This window comes from Columba livia, chromosome 6, assembly GCF_036013475.1.
Source record: "Columba livia isolate bColLiv1 breed racing homer chromosome 6, bColLiv1.pat.W.v2, whole genome shotgun sequence".
Taxonomy (NCBI): Eukaryota; Metazoa; Chordata; class Aves; order Columbiformes; family Columbidae; genus Columba; species Columba livia.
Window position 1 is genome coordinate 4,928,678 of NC_088607.1, and position 24,696 is coordinate 4,953,373.

General features: G+C 43.2%; 1 protein-coding gene across 1 annotated transcript in view; it reads right to left on the reverse strand.

Moving 5' to 3' along the window:
• Positions 1-10,367: 10,367 nt before the first annotated feature.
• DMBT1 (deleted in malignant brain tumors 1) overlaps positions 10,368-24,696 on the reverse strand; it is a 39,734-nt gene continuing 25,405 nt past the window's right edge. The window contains 15 exon segments of the mRNA XM_065068628.1: positions 10,368-11,935; positions 13,293-13,564; positions 14,559-14,947; positions 15,476-15,648; positions 15,894-16,105; positions 16,414-16,564; positions 17,914-17,943; positions 18,129-18,440; positions 18,884-18,925; positions 19,416-19,727; positions 20,190-20,231; positions 20,685-20,996; positions 21,457-21,492; positions 22,082-22,564; positions 23,610-23,921. Of these exon segments, the coding sequence (XP_064924700.1) occupies positions 11,784-11,935; positions 13,293-13,564; positions 14,559-14,947; positions 15,476-15,648; positions 15,894-16,105; positions 16,414-16,564; positions 17,914-17,943; positions 18,129-18,440; positions 18,884-18,925; positions 19,416-19,727; positions 20,190-20,231; positions 20,685-20,996; positions 21,457-21,492; positions 22,082-22,564; positions 23,610-23,921 (3,230 nt within the window). The 3' untranslated portion in view covers positions 10,368-11,783.

Here is a 24,696-nt window from a genome sequence, read left to right on the forward strand (position 1 = left end):
AAGAGACACGAAATCATAAGATGAGAGGTGGAATATACTGCAATGTCAGTATAAATACAAATTAATAAAGGACTAGGAGAAAACACGAAAAGAAGTCATCATGAAGAGGAAATATACAACAGGTCATGACAGATATTGGGTCATAACAGATATTGTCCTTTGCCACCTGTTTTCATGGTAGCTTTTCAGATTAGGTGACTTGCCTGAAAAAAAGGAATCCCACCTGGAATGGCCATGCTGTACAACTGCCAAAAGATTGCCCTCTAGCAAAGCTATGGCTCCATCAAGATACCTCCAGCCACACCGTTTTCTCCCTGGCATGAGATGGTGGTATCAAAACTACTCTGGCCTCTGATACCCCAATGGATGCTTCCAGCTCTGCCTCACCCCGTACTAGCAGGGATAAGATGTATCTCAGCTAGAGACATAAACCAAACAAAGCTCAGTTTTCTTGGTTGACTTAGAAACGAACATAAATTCTTTCTTTCCATGAATGCTTTTCTTATTTTCTTAACACAGTACAGTGTGTGATATCTGTCTAGGTACCCCTGTTCCTACCTTCACAATAACTTATTGAGCAAAAACAGTCAAGTATCTAAACTCCTAGTTCCATGTGGGGATTACTTTAAGTCAATATCATTTCCTGAAGTGACTAAGTGGGTTTATTGTAGATCCTCATCAATATATTGCAATTCAAATAGCTCTAAGCTGGGCCTGAACAGTATCACATGTACAACTTTTCTTTCCTGACAGCAATTAATCAATTTTATACAAATATTTTGACTTCTGAATAATAAAATAAAATAAATAAATCAGAAATAGCCCAAAACTCCAACAGAAATCTCATGAAGGTTTTTCTTCTCAAGCCAAAAAAACCCAAATTCTTTACGCCTTGTGATTTAACCCAAGTCTAAGTGCTTTGGATTTAAAGATTTGGATCTGAGTAATGTTCACAGATGACACAGAAGTCTGATACATATATACTGTTTCAGTGCACTTCATAACTATCTGATAATGAACCTGTTTATTCTTTGGCTGTTGCTGGACTTTCAAAGATATCCTCTCCAGGAACTGCAGAATCCTGTAGAAATAGTTAATATGTCAATCTGGTGACTCAGCCAAACAGCACACTCAGCAGCAAAGCCAATTGCCTAAGATATCCTGTGCAGTTGGAGCATGGCTATTAATGGAGAGTAGGGCCATAATCCACACTATCTAGTTGTAGGCATCTGCTTTATTTATAAACTAGGCTTTTAATCAGTGGCATTTCAGTGCAACTCTGTTTGGAGCCTAGGTATAGGGGTGGGAAAATATGGGGGACATGGCTGAATAGAAATATCTTGAATATGAATCATCAAGATTTGTTTTTTCAGCATTCCTCAGCCTTTTTTATAAAACAGGTCCCAAATAAGATATTAGTCCCAGTGAACACGTGCAGGGGTGAGGACTCCACTACCCATCTCTTGCCTAATGAGGTTGGATCTCACGTAAGGCTATTTTACACCATATCTAAGAAGTAATGGTGATATGTGTGAATGATAGCAAGGGCTAATCTGTAGTGATAGGTGACAAAATAATGACCAGTTTTCACATTAAATACTGCAGCTCCTATCATAGACATTGAAGGCACTATTAGAAACGATGTGGTAAGTCTTGAGTCCAACACTAAGCAAACAGACTAATCCTGTGTGGCAAGAACCAGCAATGATGACAGTAGGGTTGACCTTTGTGGTCTTGAAATAGCAAAGGTGTTTCCCAGAACATCTTCTTAATGAAATCTGTCAAAATTCACTCATAGAAAACAAACAGTGTTTGTCTGTAGTGAAATATTTTCACTAGGTTGGGTGTTAAGCTTTCTTCAAGGAATGAAGTTTTGCTGCACTGACAAAACTTCCCCTCCCTGTAAATAGCTTTTGTCAGCTTTTTCAAACTACAAATGGATGTCAGTGCATATTTCATATTGTGAAATATGGACACGCAAAGGTCAGTATGCACAGAGAGACATATTCTCCCTAAGGCACCTTATACTAAGGGGCAAGTTCTCCATGCTGCTTTGTAGCTCTGATGAGGCAACTTCTCCATCATTAGTGAATAGAAGTAAGCTCACCAAAGGCATTTAAACATCTAGTTTTCATGGAAAGCTGTAGTGTTACAATATTCATGAGTATGTGGGTCTAATGTAGTTTAAAGGGCTAAAACCAGCAAAGCTGTTCTGAAGGCTCCTGCCACTGGAGGGCAGCGAGGCACTGTCCTTTGGGAGTGAGACCATCTCTGGATAAGATGGTCTAACATCACAGTGCTTTTGTAGAGTCCATAAAGAGGCCTCCACTTTAGCAAAAACCTTTAAAAGTAGGCAGAGGTGAAAATAAACATATGCAGAAGAGACAGCTACAAACAGCAGGGCAGATGTTTGCATTCCTTACCTGTCTTCCGTCAAAATTGGAGGAGATGTCTCTGGCCCAATAGAGGTCAGGAGAAACTCTGAGCCACTTCAGGCACACACCTGGTTCATCTTCCTTTACAACTCTTCACTCATTATCACTTAATGAGGTAATAAACCATCACACCTGACAGCTCTCATATCTACTGTTTGTAAAGAATGCCATTGAAATATCTTTGAAGGAATCAACTAGGGCTGACTGCCTTTCTTCTGTGTGTATATTTCTTATACAAATACTTACCTGTATTTCTTCTTCCCTGAAAAAAAAATTACTAATGTGTGTGAACTCAAAAAATTATAAACTTTTCTCTGTGCTATAGTAACTTATTTGTTATTTCTTCAAATATACTTACTGCACTTTTGAGAACATTTCTTAGGTAACAAATCCCAGGTTTTGCCAAACCCATCACATTCCCAACAGTCTGGTAATGGCCACGTCAAGTGTCCTGCCATAGTGAGGGTGTTTGCAATGCCCTACAGAAACAATCCCAGGAGGTCTCACCCAGTGGGGCTCTGGTGATGGATCATCATGCTGAAACCTGGATCCCCACACAAATGAACTCATCTGCTCTGTCAGTGCTGACCTGAGGAGACAAGGGAAATACTTCTCTTGGGTCATGAAACACCATTGGTAAGGACCTGCTTAGTTTTTTTAAAAAAATAGTGTCTTTTGAAGCCTGATGAAAAATGATTTCATTAAATATAGTAAAGGCAAGGCAAAACATTGATTTTGGAAGAAATTTCTTGCATTGTTTCATCAGATTTGTCTTTTATTTCTAAAAGCAGAGAAGAAGGACAAAGTTCAGAGGAACGTAAATGAAGGTTCCTTATTTTTTCTACTTTGAAAAAAACCTGAGAATGAACATGGCAGTAAAATAACATATTGTCAAAGAGCAGCAACAGGAAAAGTGAACGAGTAGGGGAGCTGAAGGCTACCCTTTTTCTGCTTTTCCCAGCCCCTAGCCTTGCTGTCTCAGGGGCAGCAGAAATTCCCTGATAACAGTAGTCCTTGCCCTGGTGTACACACATACCTCTGCATGCCTGAGATTAGCAGGGCTCTGGATGATATGTGTGTGTGATAAAGGATGATGAAAAGCTGTTGTACAGCTTTGCAGTATGATTAGCATTTGGAAATGCAATATTTTGTGGAGGTTTGGAGACCCTGGGTATGTATCTGGTTGCTTGGTCCTGTTAAGGCCCATGACATTGTATATTCACTGCTACCATTACCTATGTCATCTATTTGAAGTTGTGTAGTGCCCTAATATTTGTTGCTGAGCTGCCCAAACATATGCTTAATTGCAATCAAGATGTGTATTCTTTCAATGCGTCTTTTTTTCCTGTTTTTGCTCTGCCAGCCATTCCACTAAATGAAACGCTGGTAAGTTTTGAAGTGAAAGGTATTTCACTGAAGAATGTATAGAGAAAAGAGGAAAGTCCATGTGAAGTAAATCACATCCCTGATGATATAACTTTCAAACAGGTTCCCCGCATTTACGGTGAATTTATTTGTAAAGCAAAGTGGAAACTTCACATGTGAAGCCATATTCTATGGACAAAACTGAATAGCGAGTGCTTGTTCCAAATTCCCAGTCCCAGAGGAGAATTGACTTGGGATAAGGATGTCACCATCCAGCCTCTGGAAGCCCCGTTCCACCCTTGTGAATCCTGAGATGGCAAATCTTTGTCAGAAATGAAGGCTGTGCCAATGTAAATTGGGTATCGGTGATCTTGGCTCTACAGGCAGTAGGACAGGCCGTTTCATCCTGTTACCAGCTAAATGTTGTGTCAACACAGGTTGTTTGTCCTGGCATGAGCTGCATTCTTGCAGTTTTCCTGGTTTTCATGTTCACATGGACAATAATAAATCAATAATAAATTTGCCTCTAGCAAGTCCTTTCCATCTCAGCAGGTACCATGGGTCACGCAGCACACAGTGCACCCTTAGAGCTTTTATTATCGCAAAAGTGGAATTGGATTTCTAGTGCACATGGGGTGCCAGGGAGTTAGATGTGATTAATACTGCCTTTGAATTTGTCTTAAGTAGATTTTGATAGTAAAAACAATGCACTAAGAAACAGGGACTGAAGCACATAGTCTAATCAAATGTTAACCCTGTCAAAGTCAGCTTCCTTCAAGAATAAGATCCATTTATGAAAGCTACAGTTCTATTTAAGCTTTATCTTCTGAGATAATCCTGCTCTCAGGATTTTGATTCAAAGACATTTCTACCTAAAAATAATCAATACATTACTGATTAAAAAGTGCACTAAGACAACACAAAACTGAGCACATAAATGGCCAAACCCCAACACAATCAACTTCCAAATTAAAGTCGTCAAAGCTCACATCACACAAGAGGAGTGAGGAGTACCCTGAGTCAATGTTTCCACTGCTTGTAATTAATTGACTCCTTCTGGCACTCCTTCTTATGAGTACCACTCAATTAAGGAAAGAAAAAGTATGGAAATTCACAAATGCTTCTCCAGAGAAAACACTGGGTGTTGTGCCTGCATAAAATGCAAGGACTTTCGATGCAATATTAGAGCCCTAGTAGAAGACTTCAGCAGGGCCCTTGCATGGTTCCTGCTGTCCATCAGCCCCTGTGGCACTTCCGAGAGAGCAAAGAGAATGGGAAACTTTGATTTTCCTCGGGAAATTAATGTAACAATGCTGAATCTCTAGTCAGGAAAACATTTCTCCTTGATCAATCTGCTTGTAATCCAGCTTATTTTTGGTTTATTTGAATATCTGATTGTTTCCAAGCATGAGGAGAGAATCAAAGCACAAAACTGATAGATTTCCAACACAACGTGTATAAAGAGAGATTACTGCAGGAAGAACTTATTGTTAGATGGATTATATAAATGTATTATTTTCTAAAGAGTGTTTTGACATGAACAAATAACACTGTTAGCTAAGGTGAAAGTCATGGGGTGATGGGAGGATAACACAAACACTGCTTCTCTGAGGAGCTGTTATCTCCAAGAGTGGAGGCTGTTTGGGATGTAATGTGGACCAAGAATATCTCTGCAATGGAGGATACCCGGCTTCCCTTTTCTCATTCCAGATTGTGGAATCCTGTGTCAATCAGGTTAAAAAAGTTTGTCTCACAGTTTTCTTACTTGGTACATCAATCCTAGTGGACTCTCTAGAGCAAAGAGAGTAGAAATAGTTTGTGTTTTCCTACTTGAGCTGAAGGTCAAGAACATTAGTCACAATATACTCAAGCTTGTGAATCTCAGGTAATTAGCAGAAGAAATCACTGAGACTTTGAGTTTGTAATAGATAAAATTCATTGTAAAGAGGCTTTCCTCATCATTCCTCACGGAGAAATCCCATTCTCATAGAGACTGGGGATTTGTAATGTGAACCCACGACATCTACTGGTTTGAGTGGGCTTTGATGAAGGCTACAAAATTTGCCAATATTTATTTTAGAGGAAAACACAAGAGAGAGGGGGGTTGCTCTGAATAGTGTAAGAGACAGTACCTGACCCCTGCAGACATCCTCCACAGTGCATCCTAACCAGTCAGCACGAGACTCATGTACACTGCATTCCCTATAACCCTGATAAAGCAGGTTTTGAAATTTATAAACAGCTAGAATTAAAGGGTGTGTGCTCTGCAGTTTGACCAGCCTTATTTTGTTTGAATTTAGTGACTTCATACGATGGAGGTATTTTTAAATTTTAGAAACATTCTCTTGCCTTTTTTTTTTTTTTTTTGCAAGACTTTGTTTATAATGTCTCGATTTTTTGGTTACTTTAATTACTGTTTAAAGCTTTTCTCTTCTACGGACCAGTGGTTAAACCCTCCCCTTGGCATATCCAGTGGCAGCCACTGGCCCGAGAGGAACCAGCTGTGTGCAGCCATGGAGAAAATTAGTGTTGTCAAGCAAAAATTGATGGCAGACATGTTTTTACCTCTCAGTTTCTCCACTGTCCTGAAGCTGAAGCGGTTGTGCTCCTGTGTCCCCTCACAGACCAGAAGCCACAGCCCATGTCCATGGTGGTGGCCCTGACCGGGGTACATCAGGGTGGGCTGAGAGGGTTGCAGGGGTTTGCAGCATCTCCTGCCCTGGTGCATTTGTGCTGTCCAGAAGCCCAAACAGAGTGAATTCCAACAAGAAAAGCCCCATCTTGGGAACCTTTTGGGGCTGAGGTACCATGAGCAGCTGAGGTCTCAGCCCCATGTTCCTGTGGCTCACACAGCCAGGCCCTGGGCACCAGAGCAGCTCTAAACATTATCGAAGCAATGGACAGCCTAGGAAACAAAATGTTTTTTTTTTCCAAAATGCAATGCCAGAAGCCCCTCAGGACTGTACAAATTCTAGTCTCAATTTCAAACAGTTAATTTTCAGCTTGTTCCGTAAGCATCATCCCAGCTGTCATACCTCACAGCCTTCAGAAAGCATCTCATGTGATGCCTGGATTAATCCTTGCAATGTTGGCAGAGAGAAGTCCACTTGTCTTCCTCAACAATGCATTCCTTAGAGAAACCTAGTGAACTTTTACAAAACAAAGAAGGCTTGTTTCACACTGGCAAGGCTCGGATTGAGTGTTTACTCTACACGCACAGTGTGCAGCTTTCTAAGGCGCTTTGCCCAAGCTGCCCAGGAGCTCAAGAAGAAACTGAAGCAACAGGTTTTGGTCAATATCCTGTAGCTGGGGATTCACAGTTGTCTTTCTGAGCTTGCAACAGTCAGGATCCAGTATTTTGGAAAGAAGGCATGGATTTGCTATATTAATATGAAGTCATGCTTCTCACCACTTCTTTCCATGGGAGAAGAGAGTTCACATCAGCATAACTCAATTTTCATAACATCTCATGCAACAAAGCTCTGCTCAAATTCAGGCTTAGCAAAGGAAGACATTTATAACTAATACCAAACACTTCAACATCCCCAGCTGAACCTGTGTATAAACTTTTTATAACCAGATAACTTCAGCAAATGAGGAGCCCTCAAGTCAGGGTCCACTTGTTCTAGCAACTGGTCAGGCACAGATGAAAATTCAGTCTTTGCATTGAGTACCTAATTTTATTCAGTGCCTAAATCAAAAAGCAATAAGGGATGAGGGAGATAAAGCAAGGAGTAACAAGATCTTGACATATACTGGGAAGTTAACTATGTGGTAGGAGCAGGAATGAGAGAGGAGGAGAAGGAAGGAAGAAAGGAAAAAATCATACAGAAAAAACCAGAAGAGACATAATCCCCATCCTAGTAGATGGATTTCAGCCTCTAAGACTCTAATGCAACACTCTGCAACTGTTCAAAACTCCAAATTTTATCTATTTTGTTTAGACACTCACAGAAAACTTCCTTAGACTCAACAGGTTTGTGTGGATATGTCTGAGGACAAAATACGGCTCTCACAGTCTTCGTACAGAAAGAGAAAAGAAGAAAGAAGCCATCTCTCTGAAACTACAGTTTCTGAAAACTGAAGAAAAATACACAAACAGAAGACAACCTTCTTCAAGCTGGGCGTGTTCTTCAGAACAGCAGCAGCACAATTAATTTCTACATTACAACCTGTGACTAATTAATTCAGAAAGAACAAGGAAAATCTGCTTGGATGGGTACCAGGTGATTCAGGGCAAAAGAGCTGATCCAAGTGTTATTCTAGGAAATGAAAACAAATGTCACTTTCAGTAACCCAACTGGGTCACTCACATGTTTCCTCAGCTAGACAAGACTTATTCAAATATGCTTTTTGTGTCATAGTTCATGAGCCTGAGATAGAAAATCTCCTAAAATACATGAGCTGCTGTGAGAATTTTAGTGTCCCCTTAGTTTTTTTCCCAGCTAGATGGTAACTGCCAAAACAAATAATAATAATAACAACGTTTTAAAACCCCATGAAAACAAAGCTACCAAAATAGAGAAAAACATGAGGAGTTTAACAGAAAGCGTGCAAAAGGTTGGTTGTGCTTGGCTTCAGAGATGCTGGACAGCAAAGGGTTGCAATGCTGCTGCTGCTGCTTCTTCTCCTGCTTCTTCTGCTTCTGCTTCTTCTTATTATTATTATCATCTTGTCACAAGTAAAGGGCAGTGTTGGGTCAGGCTCAATAAATGCCTTTGCTGTTTTCTCTGAGTTTATTAAGTGTGGTGGAAAATTCAGCAACCCAGTCACAGTGGCTGGCTGCCTGATTGCCCATTCAAGGTAGATTCTAGTGCAATCCTATTAAAAAAATTTGGCCTTGGCTGGTGAATCTCAAGGAGTTATTAATAAAAACAATCAGTCAAGTGAAAGCGATCTCTAGAGCATATTAATTTAGTTATTTAATTGGAATTTGGTGCAAGCTTTCAGCCTCGGGCATTAAAGGACACCTAAGTCAGAAGTGTGAGCAGAGGGTTACACTTAGCAGCTTAATTTGGCGTGATATCAATGAATACCTGTGCACTTCTATGGCAAGGCACGGGGAGAAAGGAATGAAAATTACACAAGAAAAATTGTGTTTCTTACTCATACCCTGCCAACCCAAATTAGCTTATTTTAGTCTCAATCCACAAAGCATGGGGATTTGCTATGAAAAACAAATCTACTTGCTAGCTATGGGATCCAGAAGCAAAACAACATTTATTTATACCCGATTATAAATATTTTTATAGCATGTTCCTGGGAAGGAGGACTAGAGAGCTGAATTATCTGCTTCATACTTCAAAATTAGAACAGCAAGATAAACAGGACACCAAAGCACAGGAAATTCAGCATATAAACAAGCAAACAGAACTTTGTTTCTGAGCTTTGCTTTAACTGCACTGCTGGGCAAACAGGTTCTACGACAACGCTGGGAATGGCACACTGGAAGGAACCCAATATTCTGTTCAATATTTTATACAAAAAAAGTGTATGTATTCGAAACAAAATTGGTATGGATCCATTCTCTTTCAATGAAAAAGCCCTCCTTCAATGTTACTTTAGGGGAGTTATTCAAGGATGTGCAGTTTTGTTGGAGTTATGAACACCTGTAGCTGCATAGTCTGTATATACATGGTATAATTCAATTATTATCCTCTCCCAACACAGCTTGCACTACACAGGTAAGGGATTTTAACATGATATTGCAAACAAGATGCTTAGTTGGTGCTGAGATTGTTGGTTGAGTACATACTACTGAGTGGACAAAAAAAGTACATGCTACACGGTTGAGTAGTGACAGACACACCAAGTGATGGCTGATGTGTCTGGTCTAAGGGTGGAGGAGGTGACAACAATTGTAGCCTCCAGAAAGCTCATTTAAAAAGAGCAAATGTTGTGCCCTCCGTGTGCTCCTGGTTCTTGACATCCTTGTGTTTGCACGCACCAACTAGTAATAGTTGGCATAACACTAAACCACCCCAAAAATGAACAAAATAACAAAACAAAGGGAAAAAACCCTCCAATTTTAGTTTACATTTTGGCTTTATTTCTCTGTACTTTCAACTAGGACGTGAAAGGCAAAACCCACCAGATCTTGCTTTTCATGTTTTCATGCACCAATGGTAAATGTTTATGTGGTATTTGGCTGTTTGCACTGCCAGCATATTTCAGTCTGATTTATGAATGTGCACAATACACTCCGAAAAGCTGGGTAAGTCCTGAGAAGCCAAACTCCTCACAACAAAGCAGCATACACCCATGGGGAAAAAGAAAAAGAAATATATATATATATATGTTGTCATCAGCAACCAAAAGTACTAAAAATTGAACAAAACTCCTCCTTTTGGAAATGGCACACAAAATGTCTTTCAACATTTAAATGACATTTAAATGAGACTTGAAAATTCTCCTGACTGAGGTTTGATATCTTGAGTGAGATTTATGTTTTTTCCAGGTTTAGGATGTATGTCAATGGGAAGGCGTCCAACTGTTTTGACAAGCCTTTAGATAAGATTGTGTGATTCAGCCTTAAATATTGCAAACAAAACACCTTTAACAGCACAGTATCTTTTTAATTTAGATTTATTTAATCTAGAAAAGTGAAAACTTGGTGCAAAATCCAATATCAATCTTCAACCAGGTAAAATGCACATAAAGAGAAAGGAGAGAAAATGACTCCCCATTGCCAGGAGGGACAGACCAAGAGCTGAAAGGCTTGATCAGCAACAGTGAAAACTGAGGATAGATATGGTGAAAAACCTTTTCAACAGTGATGCTAATTTCAACTCTGAGTCTTGTTAAGCATGAGAAGAGATTTGGCAAGTTAGGGACATGTCTCTTGGGAAGAGATTGGGCTGAGGTGGTGGAGCTGAGGTGCAGATGGAAGCTCCAGCTGATATGATGCTCTGGGTGAGCAGCAGTGCCCGTGGCTGAGGAGGAGGAGGAGGCATCGGGGTGGTTGGCACAGAGGATGGAGGCAGAAGCAGCAGGGACCTCACAGCTCTGTGGTGTTCATGGGGACAAGTGTCACAATGTGGCCATGTGGAGGAAGTAGGGGAAACCAAAAGAAAAGGCATAAAGTAGGGGAAACCAAAAGAAAAGGCATTTCTGAATCAAGAGTCAGCTATCTGGCTTCCCGGGGCAGATATTTTCTGTAAATTTGCATGTGCAGAAAGAAAAAGAATGAGCTCATTCCTTTTGAAGCTTACATTAAGATGTCTAGAAATTCCCCATGCAGTATTTCAGAAGCAGGGGCTCACTACATCACTTGGAAAAATTTTAATCCAACAGACCATACTCTTCAACACACTAAAACATTGGTTTCTATTTTAATCACAGAGACATTAATTTGAAAGACAAAATAGAATTGTTGCTTTGTAAACTTTCCTTCCTTTGACTTTAAATTACACTCTTCACATCACAGATTACTTGGAAATCTCTGCATTTTATAAATAAGCACAGAACCATTACTGTTCCAAGAAGAAATTTAGCATTAAAAAACAAACACAAGTTATTAGAATATTGTATAGCCACAATTCCAGATGCCATGGTAAGATCAATTTCTACATTTCCTTTCCAGAAATGACCTATTGCTTCTCCCCAAATTAAATATTCCTCCCTTTTAATAAACCTTGAAATATTTATTGATGCCTCATTCATATTTTCTCTCCAACTCACAAAATTACAAGGCATTAGATAAATGGCCTTAGAAGGATGTGGGAATAGAATTGGAGAAAAATGATAAAATTATTGTACCAAACAACTCGTGAAATGAATGTTGAAATTATTTCTTAATCTTTTAAGGGATGTTAGGATTACAAAGGTGTTCTAAGGCATTCTAACAGGATTGATTGTAGATAAAGAAATCGCAGCTTCTGGCAAATGGCATATATATGACTGTCATCAGTGAAGCAGTTTGGTGGCTCATAATACGTGACATTTACCCTGTAGTCATTTAGTGGATGATGCCAACTTTTGATCTCACATTATCCCATGCAAAAGAGGTTTCCTCAGCGCAGGTCTCACAAGAAAACCAGCGAGAACAAAAACGACAACAGCCAGGACGGCAACAGCAGCAACGAGCGGCACGAGGAGACTGTCAGCAGCAGCGGGAGGCACAGGAGGGTCCAGCCCTGTGAGTGGAGGCAGAGAGGGTTTGGTCTCAATATATTAAAGATCAGGCCACAAAGAGCGGCTGCATTAAAAGGGATAGTTCCTAGATGAGAGTCAGAAATCAGCTAACTTCTTACAATTTTGTTGCTGTGATCTATATTTGATCAGGCTTTGCTTTAGCAGGGATGACAGCTTAACTAAGCAAACTTCATAAGCAGAAGACAATGGAGGGAATTGGATGTTTCTCAAGAAGGCTGCGAGTTTGCTCCCTCCTGGCCACCACATTACACAATCAGACTGGAGCTAATTAGATCAATGGAGTTATAGCACTAAAAGGGGTTACACACTACCGCTCCCTTGGGACAGCCAAAGCAGTTATATTTTTTACATAGGTGGGTGAAAACAGGAGTTTTGCAAGGTGTTGAAAGAAGAAGAGATTTGTAAACAATTGGGTCAACCAAACAATCCCTCCTTTTTATGGCAAAGTTAACAAAAGCAGATTTCAGAGGCAGATGTCAGAAATCAGAGAATCATAGAATAGTTTTGTTTGGAAAAGATCTTTAAGATCATAGAGTCCAATCCCTAATCCAGCCACTGCCAAGTCAACCTCTAAACCATGTCCCTAAGCATCACATCTCCATGTCTTTTAAATGCCCCCCAGGGATGGTGACTCCACCACTGCCCTGGACAGCCTGTTCAAATGCCCGATAACCCTTTCCGAGTGCTTTCGAAATGAAGCAGATAGCAAACTACTGTGTACAGATTCACTTGTTCTAAGTCATACAGCACCTAACACCAAATAACTCTTCACATTAATTCTCAGCAGAAATGTGAAAAAACTGGCAACAAATATTTCAGCATAGTAATTCAATTACTATGAAAACCACAGTCATAGATTTTACTGAGGGACAATCACCGGGAGGAATCCATGACATTGTCTTATAATAGAAACATAGAATCATTTTCATTGGAAGAGACCCTCAAAATCATCAAGTCCAACCATAACCTAACTCTGGCACTAAACCATGTCCCTAAGAACCTCGTCTAAACACCTTTTAAACCCCTCCAGGGATGGTGACTCCACCACTGCCCTGGGCAGCCTGTTCCAATGCCTGACAGCCCTTGCTGGGAAGAAATTCTTCCTAATATCCAGTCTGAATCTTCCCTGTTGTAACTTGAGACCATTTCCTCTTGCCCTATCAGTTGCTACTTGGGAGATATCACAGAGCAGAATGTTAGGAGGGAGGTTATTTTATTGAAAAGTGAAATGATGAGGTAATGGTAACATGATTTTATAAATTGCATGCACATCTATGTTTTTTCTTGAAGCCCAGAGTGATCTTAAAGTAAACATGAGAGAAATTTATTTCACTTTACCAGTATTCCTACTCTGAGCACCCCCATCTTGAAGCTGAACGGGGCCAGCAACCACATGCACCCTTTCCTCAGCAGAACTTGATTCTCTCTTGGACCTGCTAGTGCAGCCCTGGTAGCAGCGGGAGGAATAGTCCCCGAGCCTGCACACCACCAGCTCGCACTGCAGGTACACGGACGTGTGGCGCCTGATGAACTCAAAGGCATTAAATTTGAACCGAGCCAAGTGGTGGTCGGGGGACTGGTAGGTGGCATAGGAAGAATCTCTAATGCATCTACAAAGAAATGAAAAGGACAATTAGTCTTCATGGATTTACACATGGACATTCCCACAAAAATAGAATAGATTAAAAGAAAATCATCACAGCCAGCACTAAGAACACGATGACATAAAAATGAAACTTTTATGGCATAGTATAGACATTTAAGTTCTATGAAGCAGCAGGAACATTGGCAACTCTTTTTTGGTTTGTTTGTTTGTTTGTTTGTTTTCCCCAAGAGAAAGAGACTATAAGTAGAGAAGAGGGGAGAACAGACTCTTAGAATGTCCTGAGTTGGAAGGGACCCACAAGGATCATCGAGTTCAACTCCTGTCCCTGCACAGGACAACCTCACAGTTCACACCGTGCGTCTGAGGACGTTGTCCAGTCTCTTCTTGAACACTGTCAGGCTTGGGGCTGTGACACCTCCCTGGGGAGCCTGTACCAGTGTCCAGCACCCTCTGGGTGAAGAACCTTTTCCTCATGTCCAACTGACCCTCCCCTGGCACATCTTCCTGCCATTCCCTTGGGTTCTGTTGTTGGTCACTAAAGAGAAGAGCTCAGCCCTGCCCCTTCTGCTCCCCTTGTGAGGAAGCTGGAGCCACCATGAGGTTTCCCCTCTTACTCATGTCTGTGCTATACAAGACATAAAAAACTGAATCTAATGCTTGACCTGGTTTTACTAAAATATTTAATGCCTAAGATGACAGATTCCTCCTGCCAGTTTTCACTATCTCATCTACCTCACTCCCACTACTTTGAATTTTGCATGTAGGACAAAAATGAAGTAAGTGAAACAAAATGTTAGTGAGGTCTAAATGGCATTTCTTATTTCCAGGCTTACATTGTAAAAAAAAAAAAAAAAAAAATTAAAAAAGCATTTTAAAAGACTGATTTTAGCAGTCCGTTGATAACAAGATCTAAACCAACACAGGTTTGCTCTATTATTTTAAATAAATTCAGAAAGCATATTACAGCTATGTTTCTAACAACTTCAGAAAGCTCTTACCCATGCTTGATTATATCATAGGCCAGAGTGTTAAAATCATGGGGATCAGGTGATGCCACACATGTGTCCACAAATATCGTCAGATTTCGGTCAGAGTTGTGAAGATAAGCTTGAAGGTACAAATTTTGGTTCAAATCGACATAGTATGGGGAGTCGTGCACTTGCCGCAGGAATGAGGAGGAATCATAAAAAGTGATGTTCATGTCATATCTTCCGAACTGATATTCATTCACGTCTATAGTATCCTCAGCAACATACATTATTTGTGTCCATGTGTCCTCTAGCATTTTGCAACTGATATGTAAATGAATGTTCTTTTTCCTCTTGATTATGTGCCCAGAAGATGTAACCTTGATCGTGTTGGAATAGTTGATTGTATCATTGTTCTCCTGTTTAATATGTAATTTAAAATGAGGAATTGCGTTTTTGTCACATTCTATGTTCTAAGCTTTGATAGAGTAATATGCAATTAAAAAATATAGATTAATCTTAAACTCTTTAAACCAAGAACCTTGATGTTAGTCTTTCCTGCTCACACGTTTTAAATAAACCTGCTGAAGTATATAATTAAATAGAAATCAGTGGAGAGAAACTCTTCGTTAAATCCAAGGCAGAACCAACTCATTGAACATCTGTAAAAACACCAATTGTGTAGAACAAAATCATCCCAAATCTCCACGGCACTTACAGGACTATGTCTGCTTTAAATCATGGAAAGTTCATGTAACTTCCTCCCATACTTTCCTCCCTATAAGCTAATTTCTGTTAAGCATAGACATTACCTAAGGCATGCAGACCTAAAGCACTAAAACCCCCCAGGTCTCATTGGTTCACTTAGCACTGTGGACCACAATGTCCCTTTCACAACTCTTTTTAAATCAGATCTTGCAATTCCCCGTGCACAACAGTGACCGTACCTCTCGTATCGTCCCACAGCCGTTGTAGGGAATGTTAAATATGACCTCACGTGGCGTGACTGTTGGTGTACAGCGATGGTCGCTCAGGGTGACCATCTGAGCTGAGTAGCCTTGGGACTGGAGATAGTCTCTGCTAACCACGGCACGCATGTAGTCTGGCAAACACAGAAGGGCTGGCAGGAAAAGATGATAAAATATAATTAGTGACTTCAGGAACCTGTTAATGATTAAAGGTTGTAACTGATCCACATTATGATTTATTCTTAATTTAGAACGTTGGCAGTTCACACCCCAACCCACCAGATTTCACACACATCATTTCATTTCCCTAACATATTTAAATATACATAAATATTTATTTTGCAAACAAAAACAATAGACAGCCTTGTCCATTGAGAAACACTGAATGGGAACTTACTGGTGGTGTGATCTGATGAAATGGAGGAGTAGTGAGCTTGAAACCCTCTGAAGGTGTATCTAGAATCGCTGTGAAAGTGAACAGTCATCATGTTTGAAGAGGATGTGTACGTGGGAAAGGAACCAGAACAAAGTCTCCCAAGAAGCGGGGAAGAGTCTAGAGGCCCATCATAGACTTCAATGTAGTCATCCTGGCATCCGACGCTTTGCATCCTGGTGAACAAATGTCAGCACCTTGTCAAATGGGTTTCAGAAACTCTGATTTAACTGCCTAACGTGTGATAGAATCAGGACTTAAAGTTTTCATGGCAGAAGTTTGTTTCATTTTCTGTATAGTTTTAGCAGAAAACTGTGAGCAGAAAATACCACAGTACTCCAGATTTTGTTGTAGCATTCCAACTGATGGATGTTATTGAAAATATCTTTAAAAATGGGAAGCTTGCTTATTTCAGATAAGTTTTCAAACTTCTCAAGTAAGTTTTGACTTCATTATTTCCCCAGGGAATCAATATTTTACTTACGCAATATCTCTAAATGTGAGCATAACACGGAAATTGTTCTCTACTTGTATTTCCCACACACAGTCAGCGTTGTTTGGATAACTTCTAGGGTAGAATGGGCTCTGTAGTATCCCAGAGGAATGTGAAACTGAGCCACCACAAAAATAAGGTGCTGCAGAAAGAAATGGAAGAGAAATTACTTACAGTAGCCCCCACAACATTGTACTTGAGCTGTACATGTCTCATCCACAGCTCCTGAGAAGCAGATCTCCCTCTGACTGCAGATGACATTCTGCATGACTCAAATCAAAACAAATATTTGGTTTTGCATTAGGTTTTCTTTCATGTTGCATTCAGGATTCCCTGCCACATCCATGGTATCAGGCCACCCTCTTCAGGCTGGGCTGGTGATACTGTGATGCTTTCTGCTCCGGTCTCTCCTTTCTGTAATTGAGATCTGATTCTGGGAGGTGTCATGACAGTAAAAATGAAAGTCTTAAATAGACCTCATTTCTCCTATAAGCATAGCTGCAAAAAGCTTTTGTGTTCCTGCCAGCATGAATGACGTATGATTCTGATGTTAAACACATAGTTAATCCTAAAAGTTTCCTTATAGGAAGGAGAGCACAAGTTATGAACTTAATTCCTGCAAGATGAGACACAAAAAGGCAACAACCCCCATATTTTATATTCCAGCACACTCCTTCCTGCCTCAGGATTTTGGGGTTCTTGGGTAGCCCAAGCCTGGGAGCATCAGCTGCATGCACACACAGCCCCTTTGACGAACCCTCAGAAACTTCCATACTATTTTCTGTGAATGGTCAAGTTCTAAATCTAACATCTGCTTTCTAATGCAAAAATAGCAAGTTGAAGACCATAAGAGCTATAAGTAAGCAGAAGAGCCAAAAAATACCCGCTGCACACAGCCTCTCTGATAAATGACCTGTGACTCTGGAAGCAAATGAAGAACGTTTCAATTGAACAGGTATAATTTTGAAAAAGAAAACATGTTTCTTAAGGAAATTCTAAAAGAAGACAAAGGAAGTTATGCCATCAGGAAAGCAGATGAAGACAAAATGGAAAATAAAAAAAATCAGGAGAAAAAATGATTTATGAGTGCTATATAGAAATCATGACAATAAGGAAACTTTACCACACACACACAAATAGTCAGCCAAATAACACTGTTATGGTTTGATGTCGCTATCCTTTAGATCTTCAGTTCTGAAGAAAGTACATACATCACTTTGCCAGTACTGATATATGTGGCTAAAAGAGATTTAGAAAATACTTTCTAAGCCTTGACCCAGCTGAAGAGCCCAGTGGGGAAATGGCATGTCCACAGTCAACAACTATAACTGCACAATAAGAATCACAGAGGTGCAAGGGGTTATAACAGGTGGTCTAAGAATTATGACGTGAGTTTAAAGTGATATTGCCACAGATACAAAAATCAAATTCAAAAGCCATGAGAGGAAGACACCAATAAAAAAGGTGAGAAGAGCTCCAGAAGAGCATTACCTGATGAAGGTGTCGTGGTGTCCAGAGGATCTGCAGGTGTGAAGGAAGAAAAACCACAAGTGAGATTTGTTTTTCAGAAGAAAGATACTGAGGTGTAGACATGTCCCCATGCTGAGGCATAGGGTAACATGACAAGGATCATGGCAAGGTGGGAATGGGGACATGGGGGACTATGAGGTTCACGGGAGAGCTCGTGTCCTCTGCTAGCCACACACCTGCACAGATGACGCTGGCATCCTCGCCATGCCCGCAGTTGTGCACACCCCAGCCCCTGTGCCTGCACATCTGGAGGGAGGGCTCGTCCCCGCTGCACTGCACGTCGTCCAGGAAGATGGGCCCGGAGCCGGAGCCAAAGTGCGCGCTGCCTGGGGCGTCCATGGCCTGGCCACAGCCCAGCTGCTGGCACACCACCTGGGCTTCGCTCAGGTCCCACAAGTCATCGCACACAGTCCCCCAGCTGTTGTCCTTGTACAGCTCCACACGTCCTTCGCAGCTGTTCCTGCCACCGGAGAGGCGCAGGCTGGTGCCTGTGGGGAGGCAAGTGGTGCTGGGTCAGGGTTCCTCCCACATAGGACCTACGTTCCCCACCTCCCTGTCCATTTTGGAGCTTTGGCCTCAGGGACCATGAGCTGGGGTGGTTTAGACCTACACGGAGCAGGGGAGGGCAGTGAGAGAGCAACAACACTGGGTACACCTGACCAGGGACATGCTGGGGATCTGTGGGAGATCCCTGGGGGCAGAGGTGCTTAGGGCATGGGGGCTTTTGCAGGAAAATCCCTTTGTACGACTAGAGTGTTGTCCATCCCCTGAGGGATAACAACCATGCACCCTGGGGATGTCATGAGCAGAGGGGAAGAGCAGCCTGTGCTGGGCAGACACAGGACAGCCCATCAACTCTCCTCTCGTCTCCTCTTGTCCTGTACTGGGGCTCAGTGCAAAGGTGGAAACAAGCTTGGAGGGCATGAATTACCTGATGTGTATGGCCATTCAGCAGGAGGGGTTGAATGTGGATCTGCAAGGAAGAAAAGGGAGTGAATGAAAGGGAAGCAAATGTAGCAGGCTTGATGCAATGGAGGCGATGGACATAGAGATGGCCATGGCAATGGCAAAAGACAAGGATATGGACATGGAAAAGCAAGGCTAGAGTATTGATGGTTGACAAGAGCATTAAGCTCTGTCTTGCCATTCCCCATTCAGACACAAATCTGATGTGCCCCCACTACTGCCTCATTCTCTCTATGCCATGATCCTGCCATCCCACTCTTTGTCAGTGCATAAAGAGCCTAGACCTGTGCATGTGGAGAGCCTGCTGTACCTTCTGTGTGCAAAAATGGGGCTGTTGCATGACATCTCCTTCCAGACACAGGCAGCAGAAAACCTCAACCTTGCCACTCAAGCCTGGCTCTGCCAAGGGAGGGAAGCATGGCTGCCTCCAAGGGATGGCGCCCAAATCCATCCAGTGGGACCACCAGGAAAGCCAGTGTCCTCTGCTGCCCACACACCTGCACAGATGACGCTGGCATCCTCGCCATGCCCGCAGTTGTGCACACCCCAGCCCCTGTGCCTGCACATCTGGAGGGAGGGCTCGTCCCCGCTGCACTGCACGTCGTCCAGAAAGATGGGCCCGGAGCCGGGGCCAAAGTACGCGCTGCCCGGGGCATCCATGGCCTGGCCACAGCCCAGCTGCTGGCACACCACCTGGGCTTCACTCAGGTCCCAGAAGTCATCGCACACAGTCCCCCAGCTGCTGTCCTTGTACAGCTCCACACGTCCTTCGCAGCCATTCCTGCCACCAGAGAGGCGCAGGCTGGTGCCTGTGGGGAGGCAAATGGTGCTGGGTCAGGGTCCCTCCCACACAGGACCTACGTTCCCCAGCTCCCTGTCCATTTTGGAGCTTTGGCCTCGGGGACCATGAGCTGGGGTGGTGTAGACCTACACAGACCAGGGGAGGGCAGTGAGAGAGCAATGACCCGGGGTGTGCAGAGAGCAGATGTACCTGCCCATGGAAATGCTGGTGGTCTCTGGGACTTGTCTTTGGGGCAGGGTGCTTGGGGCACGGGGAGATTTGCAGAAAAAGCCTTTGTACAGCTGGAGTGTAGCCCATCCCCTGAAGGAGATCAACCACACAGCCTGGAGATGTCATGGGCAGAGGGGAGCAGCAGCCTGTGCTGGGCAAATTCAGGCCAGCCTGTCACCTCCCCTTCTCTCCCCTCCACTCTCCTTTCCTGCTAGGGCTCAGCGCAAGCGTGTGAGTAAGCTGGGTGGGCATGAATTACCTGGTGTGTATGGCCATTCAGCAGGAGGGGTTGCATGTGGAGCTGCAAGAAAGACGAGGGAATGAATGAAAGCGCAGTGAATCCATAGGTTTGTGGCCATGGCCATGGCAATGGACAAGAACACAGAGTAGCAAGGCTGAAGTACTAACGGGTGTCAAGAGTGTTAAACTCTGTCCTGCAATCTCCCATCCAGAAAACCTGATGCACCCCCAGGGCTGACTCATTCTCCCCAAGTCACAATCCCACCATCCTGCTCTTTTCCACCACTCCAAGCACCTACACCTGTGAGCGTGGAGTTCCTACTGTGCCTTCTGCATATAAAATGGTGGCTTTTGTGTGTTATGTGCTCCCAGCACCAGGCAGCACAAGTCCCCAACCTCACTGCTCTGCCCTGGCTCTACCAAGGGAGGGAAGCATGGCTGCTCCCAAGGGACGACATCCAAACCCACCCAGTGGGTCCTCTGTGAGAGTCAATGTCCTCTACTGCCCACACACCTGCGCAGATGACGCTGGCATCCTCGCCATGCCCGCAGTTGTGCACACCCCAGCCCCTGTGCCTGCACATCTGGAGGGAGGGCTCGTCCCCGCTGCACTGCACGTCGTCCAGGAAGATGGGCCCGGAGCCGGGGCCAAAGTACGCGCTGCTCGGGGCATCCATGGCCTGGCCACAGCCCAGCTGCTGGCACACCACCTGGGCTTCGCTCAGGTCCCAAAAGTCATCGCACACAGTCCCCCAGCTGCTGTCCTTGTACAGCTCCACACGTCCTTCGCAGCCATTCCTGCCACCAGAGAGGCGCAGGCTGGTGCCTGTGGGGAGGCAAATGGTGCTGGGTCAGGGTCCCTCCCACACAGCACCCATGGTCCGCACTCCCTCTTCCCCTGGATATGTCACAGACAGAGGGGAGCAGCAGCCTGTGCTGTGCAGAATCAGTCCAGCTCGTCCCCCCTCCTCTCCTGTCATGCTGGGCTGGGACTCATTGCAAGGCTGGGAACAAGCTTTTTGGGCATGAATTTCATGTTGCATATGGCCATTCAGGAGGGACTGAATGTGAAGCATGAAGAAAGAAGAGGGAGAAAAGGAAAGTGCAGCAAGTGCAGCAGGTTTGTGGCAATGGACATAGATGTCAACATGGAAACAGAAAAACAAGGCTGGAGAACTAATGAGTGATGAGAATGCACAGCACCCACAGTGGCCAGACGGAGCCCTGCCACAGGGAACCTGCATGATTGCTACATGGCCAGGGACGGGTCTGGTGGGCAAATTTACCTGTTGAATCTGTCCAGTCTGCGGTGGTCTCTGAAGCTACGGATGCAAGTAAAAAGTTGGTGTCAATGAAAAAGGCTCTGAAGACAGTCAGCACATGTCATGTACCCTGTAGTAGCCCATCTTCAAGAAATCCCTGTTCCATGGCACTTATGTGGAGGTTTTGAATTCGACTGAAATGAGCATTATGACTTCTGTGTTTCGCAGAGCCTTGTCCTCCTTAGCCAGGAATCTCAGACCCATAGAGGTCTAACTTGTACTACAAAACATTTGATGCAGCAGGTTTCTCTTTTCCAGTCAAATCCCAAATCCCAGAGCACGTCTAGGAAATACCTATGGTACTATCCGTGCAGAAACTGCAGGGGCAAAGGCAGAATGGTCCCTTGTCACAGTCTCCCCAGCTGCAGTGAGAAGAAATCCCTCACTGAACAGTCTAATTCACCAGGAATGGCTACAGAGGTCCTGGCCTCAAGCCTCAGCCCCCCAGTTTACCAGCTCTTCTCCATGCTCTGCTTGCATCCTCTCTGTGGACTTGGGTGTCAGAAGTGTCCTAACTGGAGTGACCCAGGAATGGGAGAATCCCTCCAGTACACTAAGAAGATCAGTGAGTGACAGTGGACAGGGTTACCTGTTGTGCTGGTCTCTGCTGTGGTGGCCATCTCTGCTAGGGTGGACGTCTCCACTGTGGTGGTTGGTGGTGGTGCGCTGGACGTCTCTGCTAGGGTGGACATCTCCATTGTGGAGGTTGGTGGTGGTGCGCTGGACGTCTCTGCTAGGGTGGACATCTCCACTGTGGTGGCTGGTGATGGTGCGCTGGACGTCTCCGCTAGGGTGGACATTTCCACTGTGGTGGCTGGCAGTGGTGCGCTGGACGTCTCTGCTAGGGTGGATGTCTCCACTGTGGTGGCTGGTGGTGGTGCACTGGACGTCTGTGCAAGGGTGGACATCTCCACTGTGGTGGTCGGTGGTACTGTGGTGGTTGTCTCTGCAGGAGAGGTTGTTAGTGTTGCAGTGGTTGAGTCCTCTGTGGAGGTCACCTCTGCTGTGAAGATTGTGTCCAGTGTTGAGTCTGTTGGCCCTGTGGAGATTGTCGGTGCTGTGGTGGTCTCTCCTATGAATGTGGAAGAAAAACATCACCCACATGAGGATCAGCTTGTGCAATGGGTACATCTGTGTGTTAACTATGATTATGGATCAGACCAGCATGAACACGGCCATGTTGAATATGGTCAGTTGGTTGTAGCCAATGGAGCTACGGATGCAAGCAAGAAATAAATGGCACCTAAACAGACATTGAACATAGCACACATATGGTAATAGAGGTATCAGAGCAAGTTTTGTTATCATCAGTGATTTCTCAGTTTGTAATGATCTGTTGTGAATACAGGAGAAAATAACCTACAAATGAATTACCTTTTCTTAAAAAGTAAGGGGAAAGTAAAATCAGAAAACAGCAAGATGACACAGTACTCAAAAAGGATGGATATTTGTAAAGGAAAAGAATATTGATGGACCTAAACTTGAAGAAAAACTTGAAAAATGCAGAAACAATACAAAGTGAGTTGTCAGCTATGGCAGTTTGGGTTGTGACTCTGAAACTGTTATTGCTCGTAATGAATGCATTAAGGCTTGTGACGAGTGTCACGTAGCCCCATTCCTCCCTGATTAAAATTGCCTACCAGACATAGCTTTGCCTCTGATTTCAACTTGTTTCCTTATTCTCCTTGTCACTGCTGGGTGATTAGACAGTACGAAAGTTCTGCTTATTGCAATGCATCTCTGATCCTTGGGTTTTTTAATTGCTTTGCATGAAGTGAGCGAGCACAATTTGTATATTTAGCGAGAAAATCATGAGTCTATCCTGGCTCTGCAGGGTCAGTGGAGTGAAAAGACTGGATTGTTGGAAGATCAGACTCTGCTTCCTGAGAACAGGCCTTTTCAGAGGGTGCACAACCTTCCACAGATAGAAAATTCTTCATAATGAAATAGAAAGATTATACATGCACATGTGTTACATCTGGTATAACTTTGTACCACATTTCTTGAATGAATGAAATGTTATCTCAGAAGAATGTCTGCATACCCACATGCTGGCACAAGTAAATTGAGTGCAATTTATAGCAAAAGTATTTAGAAAATAAAAATGTTGACAGCACCTGAACAGACAACACTAGCATCTTCGTAGTGGGCACAGTTGTGCCTCCTCCAGCCCAGGTGAGCACAATGCTCCAAGGAGACCTCAGTTCCGTTGCAGTTGACATTGTCCAGCAGGATGTCTCCCGAGCCTTGGCCAAAGTAAGCACTTCCAAGAGCTGCGATGGCCTGGCCGCATCCCAGCTGCCTGCACACAACCTGGGCATCACGAAGGTCCCAGAAATCATCACAAACTGTCCCCAGGCTTCCTCTGTAATAGACCTCAACGCGACCTTCACATCTGTGCCTTCCATTCACCAGCTGGAGATATGTCTCTTTGGGAGAAAGGGGATTGAGCACAAACACAGTTGAACAAATAAGCTAGAAATGACCATAGGAAGACACCTATTTGGTCCACTTACCCCATCAATCCTAGTAGGTTTTTGCCTAACCCAATATTAAATGTCTGTGAGGACAGAGGTTATTACACACCTTTTTTCTTCCTGTCTTCCAGATCTTAAAATCAGCTACATATATTTAATGCAAAATTTCTACATAAAATTTAGATGGCAGGCTAAGCACAAAATATTTCAGCAAGAAGGGAAATTTTTTAAGAATAATAAAAGCATAACAGGAAAGGTGGTTGATGCCCCATCCCTGGAGACATCCCAGGCCAGGCTGGACGGGGCTCTGAGCAACCTGATATGGGTGAAGATGTCCCTGGTCATGGCAGGAGTTGGATTAGATGAACTCTGAAGGTTCCTTACAACCCAAACTATTCTATGATGATTCTATCAAAGCAAAGGAGAGAAAATGCATTTCTGTATTTACACAGAATCTAAGCAAAACTGTATTAAGAAAACAGCTATAAATTTTTTTTCACTTTGTTAGCTGGAAGAAAATGACATGTTTGAAGAATATATTTCATATTGATGTGTGTGTATGAGGGAATGAAAGAGGACCTAGCCCAAATAACATGAAATCTAAAGAAGAAAAGATTTCCCACAATATCAATGCAGGCTGAAATCCAGCCCCACAAAAAGAATCAGAAAGACACAGAGGAGCTGTATGTAGGATTTAAACAGTTAGTACAATAATGATTTGTCCAAA